Here is a 12,905-nt window from a genome sequence, read left to right as displayed (position 1 = left end):
ACCATTACATTTACCATTATAAAAACATTACCTTACCATTACCATACCATTACATGAAATTCCGATCATACAAAAAACAATGGTGTCATTGTGGTATCAGCTACTTCTAAGTTAAAATGCCTATAATTTCCCTATTCTGTTCTATATATTTTACCATATTTTACCAGAATATAAAGATTATCTCATATAGGCTTTTTGGGGTAAGTGTTTTTACCTCAACCACAAGTAATGTCGTTCTTTTAGAGCATATTGAAAGCTTAGGGATTAAGGTCACAGGTGCTTAAGTTGAAATCCTAACTTTACCAATGATTATCTCTCTGTGTGGCTCTGAGCAATTAATAGGAAGTAGCAGAGTCTGGGGACAATTTATACTCATACGCATATAATTTCCTATGTAAAAGAACAAAAAGTAGAGTATAAAAGTTAAGTGGAAATATTCATGGTAATTTGATCAGGTTTTTATACCGATACTATAGCAGCATCAGCACTGCGTAGTAGTAAATACTCAATAACTCAATAACCAGGTTGTCACTGGCAGAGGCTTCTAGTAGTTTAAACATAAGTATTATAGTAAGTTTGGTAATATTGCTCTGTTCATGCCATACGACTATTACTATAATCAGTTTTATATAACTATGTACTCATTACCATATAAAATAAATACTATTTATAAATATAAACATCCACTTTAATTTCCTTCATTGGAGTAACTGTCAATTTCTCCTTTTATTTTAATCATGTACCAAATCATAATTAATTATAAGGAATTACAATAAATTAAATTAGCCTTAGTTAGGTATTTTCTTACTATAATAAAGTGCTATGACCAAAAGCAGCTTGGAGAAGAAATTATTTATTTCACTCATACTTCCAGATGTTTTCAATCACCATAGGTCATGGCAGGTTCTCAAGTGGTGTGGGAACTCAGACAGGGTGTAGACCTGGAGGATAGAATTATACAGACACAGAGGAGGAACACTGCCTACCAGCTTATTTCCCAAAGCTTGCTCATCCTACTTTCTTATACAACTCAAGTCCATCTGCCCAAAGATGACTCCACACACAGAGGGCTTCCCCACCAAACAATCACCAAGAAAATGTCCCACAGGCTTGTCTGCAATGCCACTCTGTTTGGGGACATTTTCTCAATTGCGGGGCCCTCTTTCAAAATGAATCTAGCTGCTATCAAGTTGACAAAACAAGCTTGAGAAAGCAAAAGAATACTCATTATATAAAAATTTCTGCCACACAAATGCAATATGAAGGTAAATACCAGGATGTAAGGGCACATACCTTTAATCTATGCGCTTGTGAGATAGAGACAGGCAGATCTCTATGAGTTCCAGACCAGCCTGATCTACAAAGTGAGCAGGACAACCAGGGCTACACAGAGAAACCCTTTCTCAAACCACTCCCACAAAAAATAATTTTTTTTAATAATAGGTTTCTTTCTTTCATAGTTCTGAGGAATTAAAAATTATGGTTTTCTGTATTGTTTTTATTTTTTTGTTTTTGTATTTTGGTGATTGCCATTGAATAGTCCATGTAATTTATTACTTAATGCAGATTGAAATAATTTAGAATAATTTGTAAAAACCCAGATTATATTAATGTGCCTATTATTATTATTAGACTAAATTAAAATGACCTTTTTTAAGTCACTAGAGGTACGACTTCAATGTGATGTTGAAGACATTATTACTCCTGAGCCAGAAACAAGCCCTCCATTTCCAGATCTCTCCTCTCAACTTCCTCCTTCAAGGAGTCTTTCTGGAAGCACTAATACTGTGTCTAGTGAAGGAGTGACGAAGGACAGCATCCCATGCCTCAGGTAAGAACTGCTACCAAGTGCCGAAGCACACTCAGCAGTTAATTCTTAATTGTACATAATTCTTATACAGCATAACAGATAAAGTTATTGCTCTCTCTTGATAGATGAGTTAGGAGAGCATGATGGTCTTTGAATATCCTCCCCCTAAAAAGGCACAGTATTTTTATACTTCATTTACCTATTTACATTTTTCTCAAAATGATTCTAAAGAAAACATGGATTTTATAAAATGGGAAGTTTAACAAGGCAAAGCCCTAATCTTTTTTCCTAATTAATGATTATTGTTAAACATTTTACTCAATATATAGAAGTTGCATTTAATAACATAATAAAGAGCTTAGCATGTAAAGATCATAGGCAAATTTATCTTGCTTTTATGTTTTTAATTTTATAGGATATATAAATCATTACTTTTATGTTGCCATATAATTGTTTCTAGTGTTATATATTTGGAGAATTTATCATAAGAAAGAGTTTTTTCTAAGCCCCATAAAACAATATATCTATTACTTAAAGAATGGACAGTTTGTTTCTTAATTTTTATGTAAATATGGATAGAAACTTTAGAGATAAGTTTTCAACAGTGAAGGGTATATAATTAGCAGTAATGCGTAACTTCTAATTTTTTAAAAGATTTTCATCCTAAGTGAGGTAACCAATCACAAAGGAACACACATGATATGCACTCACTGATAAGTGGATATTAGCCCAGAAGCTCAGAATACCCAAGATACAATTTGCAAAACACATGAAACTCAAGAAGAAGGAAGACCAACGTGTGAATACTTCGATCCTTCTTAGAGGGGGAACAAAATACCCATGGAAGCAGTAACAGAGACAAAGTTCAGAGCAGAGATTGATGGAATGACCATCCAGAGACTGCCACACCTCGGGATCCATCCCATAAACAACCACCAAACTCAGACACTATTGCGGATGCCAACAAGAGCTTTCTAACAGGAGCCTGATATAGCTGTCTCCTGAGAGGCTCTGCCAGTGCCTGACAAAAACAGAAGTAGATACTCACAGCTATCCATTGGACAGAGCACAGGGTCCCGAATGAAGGAGCTAGAAAAAGTACCCAAGAAGTTGAAGGGATTTGCAGCCCCATAGGAGGAACAACAATATGAACTAACCAGTACCCCCAGAGCTCCCTGGGACTAAACCACAAATCAAAGAAAACACATGATGGGACTCATGGCTCCAGATGCATATGTAGCAGAGGATGGCCTTGTCAGTCATCAATGGGAGGAGAGACCCTTGGTCCTGTGAAGATTCTATGCCCCTGTATAGGGAAATGCCAGGGCCAGGAAGCAAGAGTGGGTAGGTTGGGGAGCAAGGGGAAGTCGGGAGGGGATAAGGGATTTTCAGAGGAGAAACTAGGAAAGGGCATAACATGTGAAATGTAAAAAAAGCAAATATCTAATAAAATAAAAAAAAGATTTTCAAAAAGGAAGAGTAAGCATGAATTAATTGGAAGAAAAATCTATAAGCAAAAAAATATTAAATTTTAGCTAGTGAAAATCTCTTATAAGTTCATGTATATATTTATATTTGTTTATTTATGTGCATGTACACACACACACATATCATGCTGTACATGTAATAGTCAGAGGACAATCTGTAAGAATCTGTCCTCTCCTTAGATCTTTCGGGTCCTGGGGATGAAGCTTAGTTCGATGGCAGCACGTTTACCTGCTAAGTTACTGTGCCAACCCATTTATATTTTAATTTTTTTTTCATATCAGTTTCCTTCATTTAGTTGAGTTCAAAGAATGTGAAACCCTTCCGGGTCTACCTTCTGACTGCTCCACATCCCATACCTCTTCCCCTCCCCCCACTGACTCCAAGAGGATGTCCCTATCTCCCCACCCCACACCTCACCTGATCTCTCCACTCCTTGGGGCTTCCAGTCTCTTGAGGGTTAGGTGCATCTTCTCTGATTGAACCCAGATTCGGCAGTTCTGTGATATATATATATATATATATATATATATATATATATATATATAATCTTAGGGGCCTCATATCAGCTGGTATATGCTGCGTGGCTGGGGTCCAGTGACTAAGAGATCTGGGGCATCCAGGTTCATTGAGATTGCTGGTCCGGGAGGTGGACAAAATCTGGAATGTACAAAAAAAAAGATGAAAAAAAATGTTGCCAGACATTTTAGGATATAGGTATTACATAAATTATATTATGTCTTAGGTACTTTACTATAATATAGGCTTTATATTATAAGATTTTTGTTCAGCAGTGCCACAGACCCTCTGGGTCCCTGTGTCTGCGTAGAACGGGTCTCTTGACGAGGGTGGGCAAAGCGTAGATGAATGACAAACAGACGCACACAAGAGAGATCGTGTGGAATCTGAGTGTAATTTTGAATCGAGCATCAGACTTTTTATGCAGAAGACAATAAGGAAGTTGGGTGACATATTCGAAAGGTACAATTGAGGTAACTGGAATCTTACAGAGAAATGCAAACACAAAAAGTCTAACAGGAACCACCTGGGATAGAATTCATTGATAACAGCTGGGATCAACAAGGGCTCCACCTAAGATTCACTAATCTTAGAAGCCAGGGTCAAGGGCTTCGCACCCTTGCCATAGTTCCTATTTTAGTCTCTTGTATAGTCCACCTTCCCCTTAGGCCATTGTAAATACGTGTGTATGGGTGTAACTCTGCTACAGTTCTAAGTATCTATTCTGGTTTCTCCTTTGGTCTGAAACTTCCTTCTTCCTTAGTGATGGTAAATTCCTGTGTAAGGGAGTGGCTTGGCTTTTACAATCTTACTGAATTCCAAGCCCATGTTCTTGCTCAAGGACATTTCTAGGACTGTTGGAACACTGGCAGAAGACTTTAGCCATGTCAGAATTCAATTTTAAAAAGCACTTATAATAGGAAAATACTGAAAGAGAACACGTGGATCCATACACTAGACTAACGTGGGAATGGAAAATTAATGTATGGGTAGGGAATGCTAGACTCCATGAGGAGAGCTTCCTTGAAACTCTTTTGCCTCATGAGTGACTTTTAAGCCTTTCGGCTTGTCCAGCTGACTCGACCAGAGAGCGTAGCACAGCAGTATGTAATTACTTGATAATATCAGTGTCCTGAGTACATTTTGTGAAAGATAACCTAATGTGTAATTTCTGGAAGGCTACACATATTAAATTTATTTCCATTTTTAAAAAAAGAATGTGAAAACCAATGAAAACACTGGAACATTTAAAATAGCACTACAGACCAATTTGTTTGTTTGTTCAAAATAGCACTAAAGACCAATTTGTAAGCAAACAAACAAACAAACAAAAACCTATTATTGTTAGAGCACAAGTCTTCTAATTACTTAGATATTTATAAAATAGAGAAGAATTGAGGATAGGGATGATGGAGAAAAACAAGTGAAATAAAGGTCTGTTTAGCATCAACAATTATTGAAGTGTAAAAGTGTTGACTTGACAAATACTGAAGTAAATTTCAAGGATTATTAAAAACCAAAAGAAAAAAATCCACATAGTCATATATCATGTGCTCAGTGCCCAGAAGTCAACTACACACAAAAAATCTAGATATTATTCTATTAATTAAACTACATTATAGATGGATTCTGAAGATGCATATAATGCATGCTTCACTAAATCTTGGCATTTATCCCTTTGTTTAGCTGAAGTTGGACACTTTTATATACATTAGCTCATAAATAGTCATTTCAACTAGCCAATTCTCTACTTTTAAGAGTATTCTAATTATTATCAATATATACCAATTTGTACAATTATTTTTATTTATACTTATGTATGTTTAATAAATATTTATCATTGTCCTTGTTAAGAGAATAAGATTTAAAGAAAAGACTTAAAATAATTAAGAAACTTAAATAATATATAGTGGAATAAAATTCTAGACAAAAAAAAATCACAGCTATAGGGCTTGGGTGCTTGTCATGTTAAGGAAATAGTTAGGCCAAGGCAGCTAGAGCTCAGAAAAGTGTCATGATAATAATAAGTGATATCATATAGATGATAGAGGCCTAATAATAGGGCATTATGAGAGCCTTACCATTTATTTCAAGCAGGAAGTGGGAGTCATTGTAATGTCTTGATTAGAAAATAACATGATTGGACTTAAATTTTAAGTAGATCAATTTAATAAGCGAGTTGGACATGAGTTTGAGAATGGAAAGAATAGAAGCTAGGGACCAGCTATAAGGCTATCAAATAATCAAGATTAAATAAAGTGATAACTTATTTATTGTTTCAAATAAAACATCACTTTTACACATTTAATTTTTAATTGAAAATAAACAATGACTTTTATAACATCATTGTATTATTAGCATTGCAGAGGGTACATATTCAGTTTCAAATACTGTTTGTTATTGATTTGAAATTTAAATTTAAGTGGACAGCCTGTGCTTTTATTTGGTAGTTGTAATTTAATAGCAGCAGAGAAGTAAAAGTTACTTCGGATCTGGATATATTCCCAAAGTAATATTTTTGGCATTTCATGATCAACTGATAAATATAAGAGGGCAGTAGTGAAGGGTGACTGTAAAGTTTCTCTGTACAGCTAGAAGTAGAGAAGGGTTGTCAGAACAACTACAGGTAGTGTAGATTTAGAGAAAAATAAGAGAACTGGTAATGGATATGTAGAACAACTTGTTGGCTGGTAATTTATTGGTCATGGTCCTACTTTGATTTCTGTTGATGTGATAAAACACCTACCAAAACTAATTTTGGAGAGGGAAGGGTTCAGCTGGTTTATAGATTATAGCACATCGGTAAAGGGAAGCCAAGACAAGAACTGATGCAGAAACTGTGAAAGAATGATGCTTGCTGGCTTGCTTCCTCTGACTTGCCTTGATATCTACAACATCCTAGTCCCATCTTCCCCAAGATAGCACTGCCTGCAATGGGCTTGGGCCTTCCTATACCATGCACAATTGAGAAAGACCCCCCCACAGATATGCCCATAGGCCCATCTAATGGAGAAAATCTGTCAGTTGGGAATCCCTCTTTGCAGACATATCTGGGTTTGTGTCAGATTACCAAATATAACTATATAGCAGTCATTCTTTTTATTGCTATGCTTTATAATTATATAGAAAGTATGATTTATTATAAAGCACTGTCCTAGTATTAAAACAAAGAAAATGTTTGATAAGTTAAAGTTGTAAAACTGATTTAAAAATTACTGAGCAAGTATGGTAGCTTGGTACATCTAGGAGGATGATAAAGCATTGTCTATCCACATACTTGTCCCCATGTTATATATTTTTGAAGCATAGGTCTATGTAAATTCTGAAGATGCATAAGTATGCTAAAGATGTATGGGATATTATTATGTTTCCTCTTTCTTCTAGTGTTAAAACACGGCCAGTGCGAATGCCGCCGGGCTATCAAGCAGATCTTGTTATTCAGTTGGTGTGGGTAGATGGTGAGCCTCCTCAGCAAATTACCAGCCTTTCTATAAGCTCAGCATATGGAATGTAAGTGATTAAACTAACTTTCTGGTTTATATTCCCTAGTTTTAAATAGTTTATAAATGCCTCTTTTAAAATATTAAATCTTAAAAATTATACTAATCATTTAGCTCAATTGTTATTAAATTAACCGTCATATGATAAAATAATAATTTTATTATTTGTTTTCTTTTTCTTGGTTTCATATTAGTGGTAATATCCCTATTTTAGATTTTTCTTTTTGGATTGATTTGGATTTTCTGTTTCTTTTCCCATTATGTTTTCCCATTATGTTTCGCTTTGGCTACTTTCTTTTGACCTGTCTTGTCAACTTTTCAATTCAACTTTGCTAATGTGATAGTAGATCTACCAGTGGTGTTTGGTTTCAGTGATACTTGCAAATAGAGCAAGTTTTAGATTTCTGATGATAACTGACTCTTTTATCCTTCACAAGGATTCCTTGTCTCAGTTGTAATGTACTTGTATGCTGTTATCCACAATCCCCATTAGTTGATATGTAAAAAGAATTATTTTCTACCCTAGATAGCTACCTTTAAGATGGGTGAGTTCCAGCAGTTTCAAGATACCTTTTCAAAGGATTGGCCTTCAAAGACAGGGGAGAGGACTATAAGAATGAAGAGACTGTGGTTATATGCCACTTAATTTAGAAGATGATTAAAGAAAACATTTACCATGTATGAGAACTCCACTGAAGAACATATAGCAATATGAGAATGGCAGTTTGGGTGGTTTATTATAGAGCTTTGGGTGTCAAGAAAAAAGGAAGGAAGGAGGGAGGGAAGGAAGGAAGGAAGGAAAGAAGGAAGGAAGGAAGGAAGGAAGGAAGGAAGGAAGGAAGGAAGGAAGGAAAAAAGGAATAGAAAAATTCCCCACCTTAAATCATAGCAGAGTAAATTCTACAACATATTAAAGAAATAAATAATGTAATTAACAGAACCTTTCTGAGATTTATGAAAAATGAAATCATGCTTGTCTTATTTTGTGAGGTAACAAATTTGAAGGTATAAAAAGGTTATTAAAAGAATGGAAAATTATAAGTCTATGACTTATATGATCATGAATTTAAAATTCTAACCAAAATATAAATAAGTCTATCAAGAAAATGATAAATTTATTCATACTCAAAGTTCATTTACATCAGGAATGCAAATTGTTTTACCATTTTAAATTAATCAAGGCATTTTGTCAACTTAACAGAATAAAGCAGTGTAAAAAGAAACCTTTATCTGCATGATGTAATTGTCATCTCAGAGGTTTAGTGCCTCGGTCTAACATAGGCTGAGTCCTGGAAGCTTCTAGCCTCCAAACAAACTAATCTAGACCTAGAATGTTTTCAGCATCTAAGACTTACTGCTGAATAAGCTTAACCTTTCTAGCTCTTTGAAACTCTGGCTGACTTGTTCAACTCAGCTATTCTGGCTCAAAACTCCTCTCCAGGTTGACCGATTTGAATTGGCTTCTCTTAGCTTCTGTCTGAATTTCTCTGCTTACCCTTGTACTATCTTGGGAAATCTGTTCTAATCTGGCTCCTTCTCACTCTCTGACTCCTTCTGTCTTAACCAGTTTCTAGCTTGTTCTCTTTTCAACCTATCTCTGTAAAATTCTCCTGGTAAAACTGCCTCCTCTCTCTCTCTCTCTCTCTCTCTCTCTCTCTCTCTCTCTCTCTCTCTCTCTCTTTGTGTGTGTGTGTGTGTGTGTGTGTGTATACATGTGCTATTCTATCTCAAGTTACCTCTCCTCTCTTGTTGGAGTTCATCAAAAGACCCTCACTTACAAAGACTACAGAGATCAACATCGCTGCAAACAGCAAGAGGATTTTTTTTGATCCAACATGTTAGGGACTCCCCTCAGAGGAGACCAGAGGAGAGACACAGAACAAAGAAAGAACACACTTTTTATACCTTGTAAGGGACAGATTTGAGCAACAGAGTAGTAGCTGGCTTATTCTCATTGGTTTAGCAAGTAACCTTTTTAGGCATTGGTTGGTTTGTATGGTGACTACCTCTGGTCTAGTGACTCACTTTGCTTGCCCCCATGTTGGGTTATTATGATTTGGTCAGCAAAGTAATAGTACATTTTGAACTTATGGGTCAGATATCAAGTCACGGCTATTAACGTCACAGCTATTGACAAGGTCAGGGTGGTTTGTGGGATTTTTGTCAGAATTCAGTGTGGGGCATGGTAGGGGGATTCTTCTGAGAACTGTTATTTTTGTTATGGTTATTTCTCTGAGAACAGCTAATATTATTTTGGCAGCTGTAGACTTAATCATTTTGACCACTAAAACTATGTTTTTACATTTGTTTAGTCAGCCAGCTTCCTTATCTGACTCTATACTTGGCCCGGTAGTACAGTTTGGAAAGTCCTTTTTGAAGGGGGGAGGTACTGGGTGGTCTTGAATTCATTTTGGATATTACATATGTTCTGAGAGTTGAGCACATTCTAATCTGTTGAATCTTTTTCTGATTCATCACTTTGTCTGTCACTCAATTGGACATCACTTTGAAATATTGGTGCTTCCTTCAACAAACCAATTTTATCTTCTTGTTTGAGTTAATAGTGTGTACTATGGACATGTTGTATTCCCACCAGAGAGATTAAAGAAGTGTGGTAAGGCTGTGTCTGTATTCCTGCCAGATTAGCCATATTATAAAATCCATGTACAAAGATGAAAAAGCATGCAATTATATCAAAGATGCAAAAACAAATTTTTTATGAGAAGCTGCCCATGCTCCAGCAAATAGACAGACCTGTATCAGTATACATACTGTGTAGACTCTGTGTAAAACAACATGGCCATTTGAAGTTGGGAAGAAATAATGATAAGGGTATGGGAGGAGAATTGGAGCAGAGAGTATGAGGGATAGACTTGATCAAAGACATTGTATACATGTACAAAATTCTCAAATAAAGCACACACACGAGCATATGACAAAAGTTCAAAATAAACTACTAATTAAAATGGGAAGACAATTGTCTTTACTCTGATACATTGCAATAAGCCCTACACTTTTTGGTGAAATGTTAGATATTTTACTTCTAAATCTAAAAATATAAAAGACAATTATCTTAGTTTATTTGGGCTGCTGTAATAAAATATCTTAGACTGGGTAATCCATATACAACAGACATTTATTACTCAGTTCTGGAGGCTTTGAAGTCCAAGAATTGAGACATCAGTAGATTCAATATCTGCTAAGCTCTCACAGTTTCAGAAATGGCGTCTGACTGCATTTTCATATAGATACTGAAAACAAGCTTTTTTTTTCCTCATAAGGAACCTGATCTCATTTGTGAGATGAAAGTCCAAGACCTAAAGACTGTACATCTTAATACCATCACCTGTGGGTTTTATTTTAAACATAATTTATAATCTATATTATGTTTGTTAATGGCCATGTGCTGTTTAAGGTTACTGAGAAGCTGGCTCTCAAAAAAAAAAAAAAAAAAAAAGTCTATCTGCTCCTTCTCAGGCCTATGAGTATGATAAAATGTCTTCCAAGTCCCCTAGTCTAGAGACAGGCTGGCCCATTGATATTGTGACATGGAAAAAAGCAACCAGCAGAGAGCTGCTTAAATATTGAAAACATTGTGTCCTTGAGAATGGCTAGAGAGAAAAAGCATTTTCAACAGAGGCTTCTGTTCATTATCTCATACTGTAAAAATGTCTTCAGTGGGAGTGAGAAGCCAGAAACTCATCCAGAAAGAAAAGGTACAATCTGGTACCTCAGCTGAATGCCTCAACTTCACCAGCTGATTTCTGTCAGATAAGCTCTAAATTTTATATTATCTTTGTTCTTTCAAGCAGGTGTATCCTGGTTGTTGTCTTTTGAAAGTTATAAACAGAATTGATGGTATTTCTGTCTTATACCTATTTGTTCTTTCACTTCTGCTTATTATAAACTAATAAATTCAAAAATTCAGAACTGCAAATATTGTTATTGTAAGAAAACTACATAGAATACATGATTTTGGGGAGCTACAGAAATAGAGCATTGCTTCCTTCTTCAGATCCCCCCTCAATCATGTATTTAATAGTTGCAAAATAACCCTCATTCAACATTCACAGTTCCAAAAGTTCACATTTCAACATATTTAAGACATAAGATTTAAGCCTGAAGTTTCATCTAGATGATATCTAAATCAGATAGGCATGAAATTCAAAGTATGATTCATTGAGAACTAAACTCTGCTTCCTCAAAAAAATTCATTCGCCTACCTAAATGTATGATTCATGAGTCAAGCTCTTCTCCTGCCATGATGCTATGAAATTATATGCTTCTAAAATATAGTGGTAATCATTTTGTCCCACCATTCCAAACGTCACAAATATGAAAGAAATGGGGGAGTATATATCCCAACTAAACCAAAAATACAATGTGGAAACATTGAATCTGAAGTCGGCTTAATAGTTTGACTTTGTATTTCACCTTTCAAACACAATGGGGCAAAGTTTAGAGCAACCTTTCGGTTAGTGAAGAAGAGCTGATATTGCTGAAGTCGAATGCCTGAAACTCTCCTATGGTGAAGTGGATGCTTACAGATCTACCTTTAGGAAGACTTGGCAGTACTGTTTGACATCCAAAGCCCCTGGAGGCAAACCTAGAAGGTGAAGGGAGCAAGCCCAATGTTTTTGTATTTGTGTGCCATTGGAACTGATGCGAGTTGGATATCATCAAGTTTTGTGACCTGAGTACTCCTGAGGAGCAGCCACTCCCTCAGAGTGATAGAATACAGAGTGGTTGATGAAGACACGTTAATCCTTAGTCTCCATGTGCATGTACCTCACACATTTGAACATGTATGTAGTCACATGTACGTGTGTCTGCGCACGCACATGTACACACCCCACACACACACAGAGGAGGAGATGGGGATCTAAACTGCAGTTCTTATGCTTGCAGTGTTCTCTGTGATCCAGAGAATGATTTATGATATGGTTGCTTTGTTTTGAATAATTTTGTTTATTAAGTATGTAACAAGAAGTAAACACACACACACACACACACAAATCCAGCAAATATGGATAGAAAGATCAGATAGATAGCAAAAACCGAATCAGTTCACAGCATCCACCAGAGACTACAAGAATAGCCTGATTTGAGAGAGCAAACAAATGTAGTATCAACAAATTGAGGACTTAAAATCTTATAGCAGAAATCAACTGGAGAAGTTGAAGCAGACACTTCGATGAGTTTCAGGTTGAGTCTTCTCTCCCTGAAGGAGTGTCTGGCTTTCTGTTCCTGTTGCAAGCATTGTTACACTATGAGATAAAAAATAAGAACCTATGTCATAAATGGCTTATCTTTATTTGTTCTTAAGAACTCAATGTTTTGTTCTTGCATTATTTTCTTCTCTTTCTCCCTTATAGAGCCAGAGGGAAAGCTTGACCCAGGCTGGGGCTTTACAGGATGATTGACATATTTAAGTCTGAGCCAAAGAAGGGTCTCTATACTCCCAGAGTCTGCTTTCAACACACTTAAATAAAATATTACCATTTGACCAATAGACTTGACATTATACAGGGCAAGCACTCTATCCATTGAATCATATCTCCAAAACCCCTTTTGCAGTTTCTTTCATGAAA

The 12,905-nt window shown here is 35.9% G+C and overlaps 1 protein-coding gene across 8 annotated transcripts in view; it reads left to right on the top strand.

Annotated features, from left to right (window-relative positions):
* The window catches only part of Stxbp5l (syntaxin binding protein 5L), a 307,493-nt gene that overhangs the window by 209,449 nt on the left and 85,139 nt on the right, over positions 1 to 12,905 (top strand). For all 8 annotated transcript variants that reach the window (XM_085832442.1, XM_085832439.1, XM_085832441.1 and 5 more), the window contains 2 exons: positions 1,659 to 1,831; positions 7,199 to 7,324. In XM_085832442.1, coding sequence (XP_085688568.1) covers positions 1,659 to 1,831; positions 7,199 to 7,324 — 299 coding nt within the window. The remainder of the gene's footprint in view (positions 1 to 1,658; positions 1,832 to 7,198; positions 7,325 to 12,905) is intronic.

The sequence above is a fragment of the Mus caroli genome, unplaced genomic scaffold (genome assembly GCF_978045245.1).
Source record: "Mus caroli unplaced genomic scaffold, Mus_caroli_1 scaffold_17, whole genome shotgun sequence".
Lineage (NCBI taxonomy): Eukaryota > Metazoa > Chordata > Mammalia > Rodentia > Muridae > Mus > Mus caroli.
The sequence above is the reverse complement of the archived record's forward strand: the minus strand, read 5'-3'. Positions and strand labels throughout refer to the sequence as shown.